Source organism: Eleginops maclovinus, chromosome 16, assembly GCF_036324505.1.
Source record: "Eleginops maclovinus isolate JMC-PN-2008 ecotype Puerto Natales chromosome 16, JC_Emac_rtc_rv5, whole genome shotgun sequence".
Classification (NCBI taxonomy): Eukaryota; Metazoa; Chordata; class Actinopteri; order Perciformes; family Eleginopidae; genus Eleginops; species Eleginops maclovinus.
Genome location: NC_086364.1, coordinates 23564995 through 23583541, shown reverse-complemented (window position 1 = coordinate 23583541; position 18547 = coordinate 23564995). Strand labels below are relative to the sequence as shown.

At 42.9% G+C, this 18547-nt stretch overlaps 2 protein-coding genes and 2 non-coding genes across 4 annotated transcripts in view; 2 read left to right on the top strand and 2 right to left on the bottom strand.

Moving 5' to 3' along the window:
- Positions 1 to 69: 69 nt before the first annotated feature.
- On the bottom strand, positions 70 to 7534 carry LOC134878461 (phosphoribosyl pyrophosphate synthase-associated protein 2). The gene is made up of 11 exons (XM_063904498.1): positions 7407 to 7534; positions 6248 to 6408; positions 5715 to 5767; positions 4714 to 4780; positions 4119 to 4291; positions 3837 to 3952; positions 3705 to 3760; positions 2782 to 2930; positions 2526 to 2596; positions 2189 to 2335; positions 70 to 2073 (listed from the first exon to the last, which is right to left on the bottom strand). Exons 2-11 carry the CDS (start codon positions 6328 to 6330, stop codon positions 1915 to 1917), a joined length of 1074 nt encoding a protein of 357 aa, XP_063760568.1. The 5' UTR covers positions 6331 to 6408; positions 7407 to 7534; the 3' UTR covers positions 70 to 1914.
- Positions 7535 to 10445: 2911 nt separating this feature from the next.
- caskin1 (CASK interacting protein 1) overlaps positions 10446 to 18547 on the top strand; it is an 84512-nt gene continuing 76410 nt past the window's right edge. The window contains exon 1 of the mRNA XM_063904820.1: positions 10446 to 10682. Coding sequence (XP_063760890.1) covers positions 10589 to 10682 — 94 coding nt within the window. The 5' untranslated portion in view covers positions 10446 to 10588. The remainder of the gene's footprint in view (positions 10683 to 18547) is intronic.
- On the bottom strand, positions 12424 to 12496 carry trnar-ccu (transfer RNA arginine (anticodon CCU)). Its single transcript has one exon. It is a non-coding gene; the product is annotated as a tRNA-Arg (tRNA).
- On the top strand, positions 16192 to 16264 carry trnar-ccu (transfer RNA arginine (anticodon CCU)). Its single transcript has one exon. It is a non-coding gene; the product is annotated as a tRNA-Arg (tRNA).

The following is an 18547-nucleotide window of genomic DNA, read 5'->3' as shown; positions in this document are numbered from 1 at the left end:
AACTATAGTCTTCTAGTGCGTTATATTAAAGGCACACCTTATTACGTAAGCACAATAAAGCATCCAGTCTTCACTTTCTTAGGTCATATTTATTCATATTTATTCATATTTAGTGCTGAAAATAAATACAAAACATTTTTTTGGAACACATCAGGAAAAGTGACAAAGACCTGCTTCAGTCATCAGAAAAAGTTTGATTCACTCTTCCAGCTTCAGGACTTCACTCTCTGAACACTCCAGTGTGTGTGTGTGTGTGTGTGTGTGTGTATGTGTGTGAGAACAAACTTTATTCGTCTTCACAAATGTTAGTTTCTTCCACCTCCAGCTGCTCGTTTGCGGCATTAAATATAAAACATAAGCAGGTATTAAAATGATGGCACACAAAGTAATATGTAACAGATATAAATCATTAAAATAACACCAGACTGAGAAAACATTTCCCGGGTTAATTCCAGTTAGCATTGAGATTTGACACCAGGTTAGCATCTACGTGCTACGGCTAACTGCTAGCAGGCTAAGCTAACAATATTAGTGGCACATTCAGACACCACATAAATAAACGGGATGCACTCTGACACACCACGAGTTAATTAGCTGAACACCTGAATATGTCTGGGTTAATTATGTGTATGTGTGTGTGTGTGTGTCCTGTAGAAGGCACTGGCACTCTGATGCTGTTAGTAAAAGGAGATTGTACTGCAAAGAGACATTCAATGCTAACAGATCACAGTAACATCTATGGAGAGATGGAGATGGAGATGTGAGTCAGAAAGACACATACAAAACGGAGGTGTGTATTGTTGAAAAGAGAGACAGAGGCAGTAATCCATGAAGGACACAGATCAGTGTGTGTTCAGTCATCTTCTATATTAAGGGACAGTTTGGGGGTTTTAAAGTGGAGTTGGATGAGGTATTTATCCATAAAGGGGACAGCTGTAAAACCTTTTAAACCACCTAAAGATTAAGTTAATTTTAGGGTATATTGAGAGACTGCTTTATTTTGCCGTAAAAAGCACTTCTAGACAAGAAATTGAAGCCTTATTTATGCTTTCAGATACACCAAACCCCATTCACAAAAGTAGTAATTTTAGCTCTTAGCCACAGAAATGGCTGCTTAATTGGTGAGTTTATTGTGTGACTTCAGTGAATCCAAACTAGCCGAAAGTCACACAATAACACTAAGAATCAAACCAATTATGACAAAACCAGACCAGCAACTCACACGTTTTACTATTTATTTCAATTTAGTTTGGTGGCTTTGGTTCTGCGCAAGAAAAGGCTGTTTAAAGGCAAGGTAAAGCACTACAAATATTCAAAATAAAACATACACTTGATGATATTCCGATCTGAAGTGGGTCTTTCTTTAAAAAGGAAGCAAATGTAAATTTAATCAGAACATTGTGTCGCTTTGGGGAGTAACTAACTGAAAATCAAACGACACAACAAAGCAAACAGATTAAGACAAAAGTAGACTAGCAACTCCCAAATTCTGCAAGATAAAATAAGTCTGGGGGATTTGGCTCCAGTCCCCTGCAATGCTGTCTAAGTGCAAGGTTAAGCACTTAAAATATTCCAAATAAAGCGTACATCTAAGCTGATATTCATTGTTTAGGTGGGTCTTTCCTTAAAGTAAGTTAAAATAAGTGTTCGTTCTTTCTAAGGCGGTTTTTGACATTTACCTACTATAAGTAATACACTGGAAATGGATGAATTCCTCTAACAACCCGTCCTAAAGACCCCCGAACTGACCCTTTGAGCTGCACTCAAAGGAAAATTGTTAGCATTTATTATAATATAATACAAGCAGGAAGAGTGTGTAGCAAATTCAGTGTTTGACATTCAGCTCTGAGCAGATCTGAAAAGGCAAATGGCTGTGTGTGTGTGTGTGTGTGTGTGTGTGTGTGTGTGTGTGTTTCAGTCGTCCACTCCGATGTTGCGGAACAGGTAACTCATGGACTCTCCGTTGTGGATGCGGCGGATGGCCTCCGACAGGATCATGCTGATGTCGACCGTTTTGATCTTCGGACACTGCAGCTTCTGTAGCTCGTGGGGGATCGTGTTGGTGACCACCACCTGGGACACACACACACACACACACACACACAGGCTCATAACAGAGTGAAGAGACCCAGAAGTCTCTGAGCTGCACGATCAGAGCTGTTAAGGAGTGCTGAGATAACCCTCTCACCTCGTCGATGGCCGACTCCTCGATAAAGCGCGGGGCGTCGGAAGAGAGGATGCCGTGTGTTGCCATGACATAGATCTTGTAGGCTCCTCTTTCCTTCAGCGTCTCGGCCGCCGCCACGAAGCTGTCCACGTCATCGATGATGTCATCCTGAGTAACAAACACACACATCTCAACATGCTAATAATCTTAGCATTTAGCTTGTAAGTATGCTGACTTCAGGTCACCACCGCTAAGCTAAAGGAGGCTAATGTAGGGCGTGATGGTGTTTAGTCGTCTCAATTAGACTCTTATTGGTGACGTATGTTATGTGGTAGAACAAAATGTTAAAACCTCTCACCACTATGATGGCGATGCGTCCTCCTACGTCTCCCACCACCGTGATGGGGGGCTTCTCTTTGGGGATCAACACTGACAAAAAGGAAGGACAATTTCTGTCAGCTCATATTAAATCTTCTGTTCACCCTGTAATATGAATCACAGTGAGATGACAGGTCTTATTGTGTGTGTGTGTGTGTGTGTGTGTGTGTGATGTGTGTGTGTGTGTGTGTGTGTGTGTGTGTGTGTGTGTGTGTGTGTGTGTGTGTGTGTATTACGTGGGATGTCCATGCTGGGGTGTATGGCTCCGGTGGTTTTCACGGTGGGGGGAGAGTGACGTCCATCCACCTGGTCCGACTCAGCGTCCTGAGCCTCTCCGTGGATCACAGCGATACCGAGGCGCAGACGCTCTGCAAACGACTGAGCCCTGACCACAGACAGACAGACAGACAGACAGACAGACAGACAGACAGACAGACAGATGTTAAGGTATTACCAATTACCAACTTTGATAATTGATTTTGGTGCATTAGTGAATTGAAATCATCTGAGTAATAAAAGTACTCGAGTAAATATATATAAATATAGGTGTCTGTTTTATCACAGACACAGAAATGGTGTTTCATTTTTAAGGAAAACTTCGCTCTTCGGGGAAGGGTGGCTCATTGGTTAACATTATAACATATAATGGAAGAGGAAAAGGAGACATGAAGAGGAAGAGGAGGAGGAGACATGAAGAGGAAGAAGAGGAGACATGAAGAGGAAGAGGAGGACACATGGAGAGGAAGAGGAAGAGGAGGAGGAGACATGAAGAGGAAAGGGAGGAGACATGGAGAGGAAGAGGAGGAGGAGACATGAAGAGGAAGGGGAGGAGACATGGAGAGGAAAAGGAGACTGAGAGGAAGAGGAGACATGGAGAGGGAGAGGAAGAGGAAGAGGAGGAGGAGGAGGAGACATGAAGTGGAAGAGGAGACATGGAGAGGAAAGGGAGACAGAGAGGAAGAGGAGACATGGAGAGGGAGAGGAAGAGGAAGAGGAGGAGGAGGAGGAGACATGAAGTGGAAGAGGAGACATGGAGAGGAAAGGGAGACAGAGAGGAAGAGGAAAGATAGAGAGGAAAGGGAGGAGGAGGAGATAGAGAGTTAGAGGAGGAGGAGGAGGAGGAGGAGACTTGGAGAGTTAGAGGAAGATGATTGTTCACCTTTTCGCAGAGGCTGGAGATTTGGCCACGATCACAGCGTTCCTGTAGTCGGGGATCTGGAGGAAAATAAAGACGGAAGTTAAACATCAGATTTGAAACAATAACGAAACTCAGCCTCCTCCTCTTCCTCACCTCCTCCTGGATGTACTGCAGCAGGAAGGGGGAGGCTCTCAGGTTGTCCACGGGGATGTTGAAGAACCCCTGGATCTCCTTCTGATGCAGGTCCATGGTGATCAGGTGGGTCAGACCTACACACACACACACACACACACACACACACACACACACACACACACGTTAATCTCATAACGTGAGTAATAGATGAAAAAAAAGCAGCAATTATTTAATAGTTATTTTTTCCAAGTGTGTGTGTGTGTGTGTGTGTGTGTGTGTGTGTGTGTGTGCGTGTCGTACCAGCTTTACACATCATGGAGGCGATGAGCTTAGACACGATGGAGCCCCTCTTCCTCATCTTGCACTGCTTACTGTAGGGGAAGTAAGGCAGGACCCCCGTGATGCTGCGGGCGCAGGAGGTCCTGCAGGCGTAGACCAGGATCAGCATCTCCATGATGGTGGTGTTCACATCCCTAAGGAGGAGGAGGAGGAGGAGGAGGAGAGGAAGACATGGAGAGGAAGGGGAGACATGGAAGGGGGAGGAAGAGGAGACATGAAGAAAAAGAGGAGACATGGAGAGGAAGAGGAGAAGGAAACATGGAGAGGGGTAGGAGGAGGAGGAGGGAGGAGTCATGGAGAGGAATAGGAGACATGGAGAAGAAGAGAAGGAGAAATGAAGAGGAAGAAGAGGAGGACAGAAAGGAAGAGTAGGAGGAGACATGGAGAGGAAGAGTAGGAGAAGACATTGAGAGGAGGAGGAGGAGGAGGATGAAACATGTAGAGGAGGAGGAAGTGGAAGAAGAAGAGGAGGAGGAGTCACTTTATGTGCTTATGAGAGAACAGGTTTCTTCCTCGGTCGGCTCGAGTTGAAATGTGCCGGCTGTGTTTCTCTTACTTGGACACCGTCTGGATCACAAACACATCTTTTCCTCGCACCGACTCCTGGATCTGCACCCGGGTTTCTATGGAAACAATCAGCAAGTGAACGCGTACACACGTACACACGTACACACGTACACACACACACACACACACACACACACACACACACACACACACACACACACACACACACACACACACACACACACACACACACACACACACACACACACACACACACACACACACACACACACACACACACACAAACGTCAGAAACAGGAAACAGAGTCTGATAGTTTAGGCAGCGGCTTGTGAGGAAATAAACTTTACACCCAAAGACCTCTCCAACACGCAGGACGGTGAACATCTACCATCAAAGTGCATATTTATGTCTTTATTTCACTTCCAACTTTGGACTGAAGCTGCTGTTTTAAATCCACAAAACAAACCAGAAACACAGATGGCGATGTAGAAAAGCTAGAGTCCAGTTTGATTTGATCAAGTAGATAGATAAGTACTTTATTGATCCCAATTTGGGAATTTTTGCGTTGCAGCAGCATAAAAAGACAAAGCGTTGTACGCAGTCAAATTAAAAGGCTAGAAATAAACATCTCCATAGAAATAAAGTAGCATAAAAAAAGTAGAAAATAAACATGTCAGAATAATAATGTACACAAAATATAAAGCAGGCTATTAAGTGTGTAAGGAATGGAATATTAAATGGGACATAAATGTGTGGGGGTTGTTCTACATGTGCTGGAGCAGTCTGTTGGAGAAGGAGCTCCGCTGTCTAAGTACAATGTGTTGGTGCGCTCGCCAATCGGAGCGCGAGTGTTCAGTAGTGACGTCACCATATTCCGGAACACAGGGATTTAAGCCTTTGCAGACCATTGACATACACAGGAACCTATAGAACATCGTACAGGAGAGGCCTACAAAGCAGAACAGGACCTCTTCATCATCAAACAGTTGCAGTCAGGACTTGAGTAGATGTTACCATCCAGCACGTACCTCTGTTAGCTTCCTGGTACACCTGCACTTTACCGAGCTCCACTCCTAACCGCCTGAAACACAAACAGAGGACACGCAACGTTTACATTTCACAGACAGAGGTAGAGCTTAAACATACAGTATGGGATTTCAAACAGAGGAAAATATACATGACTGGCCGACTTGGTGAAGACACGCATTTGTTAAATAAACATGTTCTCCTCGTTAACATGCTACGTTTAATCTCTCACACACACACACACACACACACACACACACACACACACACACACACACACACACACACACACACACACACACACACAGTGTCCTTGAGGATCCCAGGAATGTGTTGGTGTGTTTTCCAAGGAATGTTCTGTGTACCCATAACACAAAAAAGTATGCAGCACTGTAGGAAGGCTACAGGTCCAGTAATTCATTTACATTTCATTTATTTATTTGAGCTGCAAGGGACATTTTTAAATATTTGACCAGGACATAGAAATGTTCCTGACACATTATGTTTGTTTGTGTGTGTGTGTGTGTGTACTCACTCTGAGATCCTCTTGCCCAGCTCCCGGCTGGCGGGGTGTGAGTTGGCGGTGAAGATGACGAGGCCTCCCTTGGTGTGGTTCATGTCTCTTGGGGGGCGCTCACTGCTCTCCTCGCACTCAGGCAGCGGATCCCTGGGCACCCAGGCTGCGCTGAGCCCTTCCTGCAGGGGAGAAACATCCAATAATATCATCATTATTATGGTAAACAATCATGAAAGTTACCACAGTAAAACCATCCTATATTGAGAAGTAGGGACAGTGAGTTTAGAGATGAGATGACAGTAAATCCTCTGTTTGATTTAAATGTGTTCAGGCATAAAAACTCTGCAGAAGCATGTCCTTTCAAGGTTGTGTTACTCATTCAGCAAACAGCAAGGAGGACTTCTCCTTTTAGATAGAACCACATTGTCTGGCTCACACTTTTGGAGTTGCATTTCCCGATTTTCATTTGCATATTTCCACAGAATCATGTATGCATCATGTGTGTAACCATGTACACACGCTGCATGTGTGCTAATATCTCTTAGCCTCTGACTGTTATCCTATCCTCTGCTTATCTTGGGATGTCTCACTGTCAAAGCACTCTGAGCTGCATCCTGCACATGTCAAATGTAACCATGTGCCACCTAGAAACACTGAAAATGCTCATTACTATATTAAGTTATTATGTTAATTATTACTATTATATTATATTTAATCATTGCACATTTCGTTTAAGGAAGTCTTAAGGTCTAAATCATTATTTTAACCGCAGGTACAAATTGTTCATCAACTATCAACACAGTCACGACATTAGCACGTTGCTAAGCTAACAGCACAACACAGGATTTCGCACTTCACGTTGCCCCTTTTAATAGAGGAATAATGTGTTAAGAAGCTAAACACTGAGCTGAAATATAAGTTGTAATGCTATTCAAATAAATAAGCAGTTAAAGGTTGAAATTAACATCACCTTGTACTAAATATTTAGCTTTAACATCATGAGATAAGGTTAGCTAATGGTAGAAGATCTAAGTATCGCGATAGCTCGAGAGGAATAAGCTTTCCATTGCAAAGCTCTTGAACGCGCGAATTGATTTTTCATCAAAAACAAAGTCTTTCTGTGTAGCAAATACAGAATAAATTAGGAATATTAATCAAGTACAACACTATTACTCACCAGCTTGCGTGTTAGGTCCGGTTACAGTATGCAACCACTAATATTGAAATATATAAAATCCTCCGGTTGTTGTCAACCTGCTCCTCTCACTCCGCCTGCTTCAATCTCAAGTGACGTTCAGTTCTGAGTGACGTTTGTCTCGACCAATCGCAGGACAGGAAAAGGAAACGTCAATTTTAAGATGCATTCAAGTGATCCTTATAAACACGAAAATAACACGATTTGTTTTTTTCACAAATAAATAAGTGGACAGTACGGATTTCAGTAAGGTTTTAAAAATTCAAACACGATTTAGTTTCATGTTTTCTGTATCTGTAGTTTTTTCCCACTGTTAAATATTATTTTAAATTCCAAACAAAATCAACAGTTGCATGGAGGTTTGTATATTTACCAATTTCCGATTATTTGGACGCAATCTTCTAATGTTATAAAAGTGTAACGACTGCAAACTTAGTAAAAGCAGTGTTTTGTTTATTAGGTATTTATTTTTCGTCATTTTTATTATACGACATTATATATTCATTCTGTGATTATCTACTTACCTACAACATCTTATAACAATACTCGAAAATAGATGCATTTTTCAGCCACTTAATAAAAATATGCTCTCAAATACAAATGGTTTTATTTATTATTGCTTATTCTTGCAGGAACCTAATTTAACAACAAGACTGATCGCAAACACTACTGGGATTTGCATGTTTTGTGACAGTCCACTTGAGGGCAGTGTGATTTTCTAAATGCGTCACAACATCTCTGCTTCAGATCTTCTTAAATGACTCAAGTCTAGAAAATAAACGTGGTGTCATTTGTAGTGTTAGCCTGTTCATTATATACCATAACATGCAGTCAGGATGAATCAACTGTGCGAAACACACTGAACATATACCCCATAGATATCTATCCTTCATTATTGATGTGTATTTATTCACTATTTTGCTTATTTAGGTTATCTTCTCTTGCTGATATCTTTATTGTTTTTGTTGTTTTCTTTTCTATACTGCTGTAATGGAAGAACGTTCCAAATTGGGATCGAAAAAGTATATCTTATTTTATTGAAAAAGTAAGACAGAAATTCAACAAAATTAATAAATACAAAATATAAAAATGAAATTGAAAATATAAAGAAAATCAATAAAATACAGAGAATAATAAAAGGGGGGATATTGATTGAATATTTATGTTTTGTTGTCATGAATAATCAGAACATTTTTAGGTTATTTTTGTTTATTTTCAATGTATATTTGATTATATTTTAATTGTATTTGATTGCACATTTTTACTTTATTGTATTTTATTCTAAAATGGAGCAACAGTCAACACACCCCACTTACTGGATGGATCAATTATTAATAATTCATCAATATAATTATCGCCATATATTAAATAGACTTCTGTTGCTTCTTCCTTTATCCATTTTTGAATATTATAGTTGGCCTTGTGTCTAATAAGCATTGTGGGTAAAATAGTATGTGTGAAATCAGCCAAAAAATGTAGAGTTTTTCACCTGTGCCTCCTGAATTGTGCCTCAAACCATAATACTAGATGAAAGACACATACATATAGTACTAAAAGACAGGTCAACCTTTAAATTAAGCATTTAAATATCAAGTATTAGTGTTAACATGGCCATGGGAGAGTGAGCTGCATTAACAGGGATGGATTTATAAATACGCTCTCACACTACCATATGGGCAACTCTTCAGTATTCTTACATAACACACTGGATATGTGGAGGAGGAAGAGAGCAGCGAGCAAGCACTGCACACTGCCCACACACACACACACACACACACACACACACACACACACACACACACACACACACACACACACACACACACACACACACACACACACACAATGGAGAGGAGAGTGGAAGTAACAATGTGGAGGAGGTTGGACAGAAAAAGAAAGTTGGATGTTGGAGTCAGGGTCAAAATCACTGATTTAATTCTCTTAACGACTAAATGCATGCAGCTAAAGGCCTAAAACATCATTAAATATAACAAAAGTTAATACTTAGTGTATTGTGACATGTTATAAAAAAGGATTAATTAGGAAAGGTTTGACATTTTGGGAAATACTCTCAATGGCCTTCTGGTTGAGAGTTATTCCTCTCATATCTGTGACTATAAGCTAGCAGCTACTTAGCTTATCTTAAAGACTGGGAACAAGGATAAGTGTGTGTGCTACTGAAACATTGCTTTTTTGTGTCACATATATTTATATTGGATTGTTTGAGGAGCCTGATTTAAGATGTGCCCTACACTGTACTGTACTGTACTGTACTGTACTGTACTGTACTGTACTGTACTGTACTGTACTGTACTGTACTGTACTGTACTGTACTGTACTGTACTGTGCAGATATTGATCAAGCTTTGAATCTTGAATTTAAATCTACTTTTTACCTGAATTACATCTCACTCTGAAATCAAGTAATTCCATGATGCAGTTGAAGTTAATATTACCTAATAAATCTAAATGCATTTAATATTAAGATAATAAACACATGTATTATTCTGTGCATTTCTCTGCAGCAGTAGAGGGAGCGGCGAGATCAAAGATGGGGCGGGAGAGCCTCGAGCTCCTGTTCCGCCCCCAAGTTGCAGCACGAGCCGTTTAGCGCGAGCCAGCTGTGGAGCGCGCGGCGCATGCACGCTACCCCCCCCCCCATACGCGTAGAGAAAAAAAAAACCGTTACCGAATCCAGAGCCCGAGTCGCACGCGGAGGGATGGCTGCAGGAGGAAACGCACACCGCGCGCACCCGATTTCTGCACGCACAATCAACCACGCGCAGTGTCTACTAGTCCGTGTGACGTGCCTCCCCCTCCTCCGGTAACCGTCTCCTGCCTGCCTCCGTTAATCGTTGTTTTAGAGACGGTGGTTTTACGCGGAACCGAGAAACAATTACGCACCGGAATCTGGAGCGCAACCTCACCACCCCCCCAGTCCACCGTGCACTAAGCGGGGGGAACCCGAGAGCATCCCCCCCACCTCAGTCTATCCTCTCTCCCACCCCCAGTGCTCCAGAGCTGTTTCATCTCACAGAAAAGAGAACCAGGGAGGGGGGCAGGAGGCTGTTTTTATAGCCGCGTTAGACGCACCCTCGGCTGGGAAGGCTGGGCTGAAGTGCCGCTGTGTGACGGAGGATGCTGCGGGAGTAAAGCCTCTCAGAGATGGGGAAGGACCAGGAGCTGCTGCAGGCGGTGAAGACCGAGGACCTGCTCACCGTGCAGAAGCTGCTGCAGAGGCCCCGGCCAGGGAAAGCAAGTAAGGCATTATTAATTTGATTTGATGGTGAACCGTCAATCAGACATAAGGTCGCTGGTTCGATCCCAGGCCCTTGCTGCAGAGATACCGAATCCAGTACAAAGATTCAAAAGCTTTATTGTCACATGCACAGCATCAGTGTAGATATTGCCTCCATAAGTCATCCAACAGTGCAACATAGGACAATAAAGCAAATAAAACACAATAGACAAAGTGAAGAGGAAACAGTAGAAATGAAATAGTGCTGGAGAAATTTGCAAGGTTTTCAAAGATTCAAAGTCTTTATTGTCCTATGCACAGCAGCTGCAGTATATTGTTTATCTGGTTGTATTTGCATGTATATAGACTCCTGTACTTGGTCTCTATTGTATTTGCATGTATATCGTTTCTCATATGTTCATGTTGGAGGATTCGTGTTGTTTGTTCCTCTGCAGTTATAACACACTCATTGAAGGATATTTCTCACACAGAACACATTTGCTGTCTCCAATTACACCTTATGATGATGATGATGATGATGATGATATGTGTGTGTGTGTGTGTGTGTGTGTGTGTGTGTGTGTGTGTGTGTGTGTGTGTGTGTGTGTGGGTGTGAGCAGGTGTGAGGCAGCCTCTGCTTCTGTGTGAATGCATGTTGGATTATTGATCGTGATGCACCTGCAGGATCCTTACTGTCCTGGAGAGTATCTTAATGGCTTAATGCACACGTCTCTTTGGATAAAGGTGATATAACCTGACTGGAAAACAAGCCCATCACCATTTATTCTTTTGCATCTACACACTCATGGATATTTCACACACACACACCATTGCTAGCTCCAATCCACACCCTATGATGATGGTGTGTGCGCATGTATGTGTGTGTGATTGAGGAGTGGTGGCATGCATCGGGGTGTATCAGAGATGATTAGCGGTGTGATTGGAGACTGACAGACCCTGGTTTGTGTGCACTGCAGCAGAGAGAGAGAGAGAGAGAGAGAGAGAGAGAGAGAGAGAGAGAGAGAGAGAGAGGAGAGAGGGAGAGAGCGAGAGGAAGGGTGTGTTTTTGGATGTGTGTGACCCTGTCTCATGATGATGAGAGATGATGCCAGTGTCCTCGTTCAGGTTCAATGACAAACACAGATGTACTGGGGTTCGGATGGGTGGTCAAACCTTGTATGTGAAGCACTTCCTATCCCCTGGTCTGGAGGTCAATGGTTTTCTGAATGTGTTTTTGGTTGTTAGCCTGACATGAAGTATGAGGTTAACACAAGCTAAAGAGATTTTAACGTCTTGTTCTACAACATAAAATACGTCAGTAAACACTGGTGGATTTAGAAACGGAGGTTGCTAACAAGTGTCTAAATGAGACGACTAAATGTCATTAGATTGTGACGTGAAGTCATGTGACCGTGCTGTAGTTCCTTTATAGCCCAACATTAGCCTCCTTTAGCTTAGCGGTGGTGACGTGAAGTCATGCGACCGTGCTGTAGTTCCTTTATAGCCCAACATTAGCCTCCTTTAGCTTAGCGGTGGAGACGTGAAGTCATGCGACCGTGCTGTAGTTCCTTTATAGCCCAACATTAGCCTCCTTAGCTTAGCGGTGGTGACGTGAAGTCATGTGACCGTGCTGTAGTTCCTTTAAAGCCCAACATTAGTTTAGCGGTGGTGAAGTGTTATTTACACTTACTGACACAAACAGTAATTGAGAGGCACCTTGCTCAAAGTTCCAAAGCTCTGATACTGCCAGTCAGTAACAGGTTACCCCAGATGGGACTCGAACCCACAATCCCTGGCTTAGGAGGCCAGTGCCTTATCCATTGGGCCACTGGGGCTACATGATCCCCTCTTTTCTGTCCTATTGTCTGCAGCTCTCTGTGCGTATCACTTGTCTTTATTCTCTGCAGTGATGTCGCTCTACAGCCCAACAGAGCTTCTCCTCCACAGCCCACTCTACTGTGTGGGCAAACACAGAGCTGCAGAGACTCTGAGGAATCACCGGCTCTTCAGCAGACGGCTGCAGGAATCACTGCAGATTAAACAGATAAAGGATAACATTTACCATTGAAATGTCTGGATCTATGATATATATATTGTTGAGTTTGGTTCTTACATTATAGGAAATGTTAGCAACCGTTTTAAAAGAAGAGAAATCCGTTATTTTAATCAAAGTAACCGTGAGTTTCATTTGACCTCCTGTGATAGCCTCAGATCCTCTTTCAGTCAGTGTTGTCATACATGTACTTTCTATCCAGGTTTAATCCAAGCTAATGTTAGCGTGAGCCAAACAGCCTTGGAACAACACAGATTTTTAATATGAAACTGCTTTATTTAGCTTGTTTTAGCGGTTTTAATCACCTGGTGTGTTTGTTTGAGAGAGGAGGAGACCTCTCTGGATGATTCAGCTCCAGAACAAAAACTCCTGAGTTCTTGGATATTCAATAATTAGAAGTATTAGCGCAGCAAACATCAGTGAAGCTGCTTTATTCTGGTGGTAATTAACTTGTCTGTTTGTTTTGGGGAGGTGAAGACCCCTGCTTATAATGTTTCTGCTGATAAATCAAGGAATTCGGAGTGCAATGGATGCCACCAATTAACCCAAATGCCATTAATGTACATATTGTTCGTTAAAGCAAAGACACTGAGCTTTTCTCTTATAAATGTCATGAATTACTTCAGTAAAAGTAATAAAACCACAGCTTTTTGTGGTGTTCCCTCTCCTGTGGTGTGTTATATGGGTTTTAGTGGATGTAAATGGTCTGCAGAGGCTAAAATTCACCCCTGCTTGAGTCCTCCATTGGACTCCTTTGGTTACTTCAGGGACATAGTGACATCACTCTGTGACACTGTTGTTGGCTAGCGCTCTAATACAGGCTAAGGGACGGGACATCTCTTAGCGGTTGACCAATCACAACAGAGGGTGTTGATGACATAATGTTCTGGACAGACACACACACACACACACACACACACACACACACACACACACACACACACACACACACACACACACACACACACACACACACACACACACAGATGTTGTCAGTTATCCTGGATAGTCAGACCTCTGCGACAACTGTCGGACCTTTAATTGAATCTTTGATGTTCAAACTCAGGTGCAGTGCCGGCCCGAGCCATTAGGGGGCCCTAAGCCCCCTGGTGGCCAGGTGGCCCCAAACAGCCGCTTAGTTCGCTTATGCCTCGGGCCGGCCCTGCTCAGGTGGATTCCTCAGGAGAGGGTTAAGGCTGGAAACATATCTACCGAAGATGAATGAATCCCTCCTGATCTGTAGGAGATTATGGATTTTATGACTAGGATATTGATCGTTTTTGCTTACATGCATTTCTGGGTGAAGGGAGAACATGCATGTAAAGAAAGCAATTTATTTTGACTTCAGGCTCGCAGGATTTGTGAAAATAAAAATGATTGCAATATTTTTAAGAATATCTAATATAAAATGCAATGCATGATGTATTTTAAAAAGCAGTGGTATTACAATTTGTTGTTTTAGTGGGTTTTAATGGGGACATTTTCCCTTCCTTTATTTATATTTTGCCAACATAGTTTATTATAAACCTTTAAAATTAAACTAATTAAACTTTAGGGCACAAAGTGTCTTTGAATACTTCCAAAAAGCACTCTCTAAATCAAAATAAAATGTATTACTTAAACTAACTCCCTTGCCAAAAATGTATGTTATATGTAATTACACACCCAAAATTATAGAAATATCAAAAAGACAAACATGTATAGTGAGACTCAAGGAAAAAGCCCCCTAAATTACAGTCATTGTAATTATTTTGACTGATATTTACACATAAGTTGCGCTTACTGCAAATTGAATTTTGTATTAGTCCATATACTGTTACTGTTGCAGCCCTGTTTCACAATAAGCTAACTCGTGCTCTGCTCTGCTCTGTAAGCCTCACCCTGCAGGGAAACACCTCGTAGCCTTACAGCAGTTTGTAAGAAGCAGCGGGGTGCAGTCGAGCCTTTACAGGAAACCCTTCGGATTAAAGAGACTCTGCAGACCGGTGCAGAGCAGAGAGACGGGCCCGGAGTAAAAGCAGAAGTGGATGGGTCCAGCATTTTCAGATAGTGCCCAAAACAGAGTACACCATGTACAAGAGCACTGCACAAAATAAACCTCCAGGCGGCACAATGGTGGGAAGTACATTTACTCACGCACCAAGTGTCCAGACATACTTTATTTGACCGGACAAATTCGAAACTTACCGTTCATGTTTCAATAACAGATGTTACAAAAGCAACTACAACTAACAAGTTTTATTCCCAGCCCCCCGAAGGCTAGAGGCTAATCTCTGGATAAAATATGCCGCTGTTGTTGTTGTTGTTGTTGTTGTTGTTGTGAAGTATATCTTGTAGCGATGTTTGTGAAGATGATGAAGAAGTCTCCGGAGACACCAGCTTGTATATAATAAGGTTTATTACAACAGCATAGTATCAGACACCAACACGGGCGATGCGGGGTTCCCAGAGCCAATTGTGGAAGTCCCCTGAACTGTCTTTGGGCATACACTTTATAGGAGAAAATACGTGTACATCCAAAGTGTGTGTGTGCTCACCTGAGGTAATCATTTACAATGTGTGCCACCCCAAGGGGACATAGGTCCATCCATAGGGCCCCCTGACATATGTCAGATGTTTGTTCTTTTCCCATGTTCCTCTTACCCAACCTTTTTCCCCAGAGAGTATCGACCTCTGTACATCACCCCATATGAAATACACCACAGTTGTCTATGCCACAATAAGATAGCAACAGGTAGTCAAGGTAGTCAAATTGGCTTCGGCTGCTATCACCCGTTTTATTCCAGACAAACTTTCATAACAGCGTTGTGATGCCAAGCAGCGTCAATTCAGCAAAGTAAACGGTGATGTCATGACGCAGCGCCAGTACTGTAGCAGCCAAAACACAAATGTCTGGGGATAGCCTACATTATCTAAGTGTTTGAATTTACCGGTTTATTATACATTTTACCAGCTAAAAACCGGTAATTACCGGTTAACGGAAACCCTGTCACGTACTGTAAATGCAATGTTGAGGGACGTCAATTAAATTCATGTTTAGTCTTCTGCTCCTCTACATTTATTACACAACACTCTTCCTCAGGTCTTTTATCCATAAACATGTGTCCCCTCGGTGTTTAGAGACTCTGAGCGTCTCAGGAACAAAGACCCCCTCTCTTTCTGTCCTGATCCATCTCTATTCATGGTGTTTTTTAAAGCCAATCACCTCTCAGGGGGGCGTGGCCAGCAGCAGCTCATTAGCATTTAAAGCTACAGACACAGAATCAGCACTTTTGGAACAGGGCTGAAACAGGTCTGTTTGGTGTTTCAGCCAATCAGAGACAGGCTCTGTATATATCTGAGTACTTTTACTTTTAGTACTTCAAGTATATCTTGCCAATTGCTTTAAATATTCATACCTAACTAAAACTTTGATTATAGTTATCTGCTTGTCAATATAGTATTTTTACAATTTAAACATATATGATGTACTGTACAGCCCCAGTGGCCCAATGGATAAGGCACTGGCCTCCTAAGCCAGGGATTGTGGGTTCGAGTCCCATCTGGGGTAAACTGTTACTGACTGGCAGTATCAGAGCTTTAGAAAGTGGACTAATTGTCTGAGTCCTTTGAGCAAGGTGCTGTTAGTGCAAGCTAATGTTGAGCTATAAAGGAACTACAGCACGGTCACATGACTTCACGTCACCACCGCTAAGCTAAAGGTGGCTAATGTTGGGCTGTAAAGGAACTACAGCACGGTCACATGACTTCAGGTCACCACCGCTAAGCTAGAGGAGGCTAATGTTGGGCTGTAAAGGAACTACAGCACGGTCACATGACTTCAGGTCACCATGGCTAACATTGGGTGTGATGACATTTGGTCGTCTCATTTCATTTAGACACTTGTTAGCAACCTACATTTTTAAATCCATCTTTAGCTTAACGTATATACATGGGTACTGCTCTGTTCTGCAATGTTTTCGGTGAAGCCTCGGTTCCTTGGGAGTGTTTGTGTCTGCAGGACCGATGTTACGTAATGAAGACCGGGGGCCGCTCTCTCTGCAGAGACAGAGAGAAGCTTAGAGCTCAGACAAACAACAGGCAGTGTAACGCCGAGATGATGTTCACACACACCTGTCTCTCACCAGCATCAAACACACAACAGCTGTGTGTGTGTGTGTGTGTGTGTGTGTGTGTGTGTGTGTGTGTGTGTGTGTGTGTGTGTGTGTGTGTGTGTGTGTGGTAGAAAATGATTTTATACTTAAGTAAAAGTGGCAGTACTACATTGTCCATATACTCTGTTACAAGTAAGACTGTGTGGGTAAGATTGGGAGATTGTGTGTGTGTGTGTGTGTGTGTGTGTGTGTGTGTGTGTGTGTGTGTGTGTGTGTGTGTGTGTGTGTGTGTGTGTGTGTGTGTGTGTGTGTGTGCAATGGGTCTGGCAAAGACTCTGCCCTGCTGCAACTCATTTACTCCTTCTGAGGCCAGACATACAGTCTGCACACAATCACCTGCAGTACACACACACACACACACACACACACACACACACACACACACACACACACACACACACACACACACACACACACACACACACACACACACACACACACACACACACACACACACACACACACACACACACACATCTGGCACCATCTGTAGTCACCATCAGTTTGCTGTCACTGAAAAGCCCCTCCCTCTACACATGGCACTCGTCGAGCTTGTGTGTGATGGTGTGTGTGTGTGTGTGTGTTGTATGTGTGTGTGTGTGTGTGTGTGTGTGTGTGTGTGTGTGTGTGTGTGTGTGTGTGTGTGTGTGTGTGTGTGTGTGTGTGTGTGTGTGTGTGTGTGTGTGTGTGTGTGTGTGTGTGTGTGGAGCAGACCTTGAGTGTGACCTGAGGTCTGTGTTTGTTAGTGGGCTGTTTCAGTGTTTGTGTGTCAAAGCGGCAGTGTAATCTGTATTGATGGGTGTTTATGGTGTGTCATTAAAGGCCATGTGTGTGTGTGTGTGTGTGTGTGTGTGTGTGTGTGTGTGTGTGTGTGTGTATGTGTGTGTGTGTGTGTGTGTGTGTCTCACATCAATAAACTGATTATGATTCGACCTGCGGCACAATTTCTGCTGACATGACAGACACGCTTCCATCGCCGCCTGCTTCCGTTTCTTTCTTTGAAGCTAACAGTTGCTAATGCTAAGATGCCTATACTGGACCATTCTCATACCTCCCCGCTATCCCTCTCTCCCCCGCTCTCCCCCCCCCCCCCATCTCTCTGTGTTGCTGTGTGAGCCTGCAGATGATTGCATCCACATCGCTGCACATTCACAAAGCAGCAGTCGCTTCACATGCTGTCAGTCGCAGTCTTCATATCTGTTAGCAGTTAGCGCTGCAGCTACACGCCCCAGTGAGGGGAACATGGGGTGAAAGAGACGTGTATTTCTTTGTGTGCGCATTTATACTTCCAAATATTGGATTAGATGCACTGTAGCTGTAGCAATGACCTATTGTATATACCATTTACCTCTACTCTTTAACCCTTAACCAAACCCTCCACCACTTTTCTCCAAATAAGTATGATAATGAAGTTAATATACCTTCCAAGAGCAGTTAAGGGCCTTATTATTGTGCATGCAATTAGTTTCACTTTGCACATCAGCACAGAGACTTCAAATCATACATTTTTCGAGGCCTTTCTTGCATGAAGTCAGATTTCCTTCACTGGTTTTCCACTGCAAACTGTGATCTTTCAGGACCTTCAGATGCAAGGCGGTGTAAAAGAGACGATGCATGTGTGTGTTAGAGTGTGTGGCCTTGGAGAAATGCAGAATATGGATCTTTTCATTCCAGATTGC

What these genes read in the sequence shown, in the direction of transcription:
- LOC134878461 (XM_063904498.1), bottom strand. Translation starts at nt 6,330, where the DNA reads ATGAACCACACCAAGGGAGGCCTCGTCATCTTCACCGCCAACTCACAC. An exon ending in CTGGGCAAGAGGATCTCAGA is followed by an intron (nt 5,768 to 6,247) that starts GTGAGTACACAC and finishes TTTGTGTTTCAG; the next exon opens with GCGGTTAGGAGTGGAGCTCG. An exon ending in GACGCATCGCCATCATAGTG is followed by an intron (nt 2,336 to 2,525) that starts GTGAGAGGTTTT and finishes TTTGTTACTCAG; the next exon opens with GATGACATCATCGATGACGT.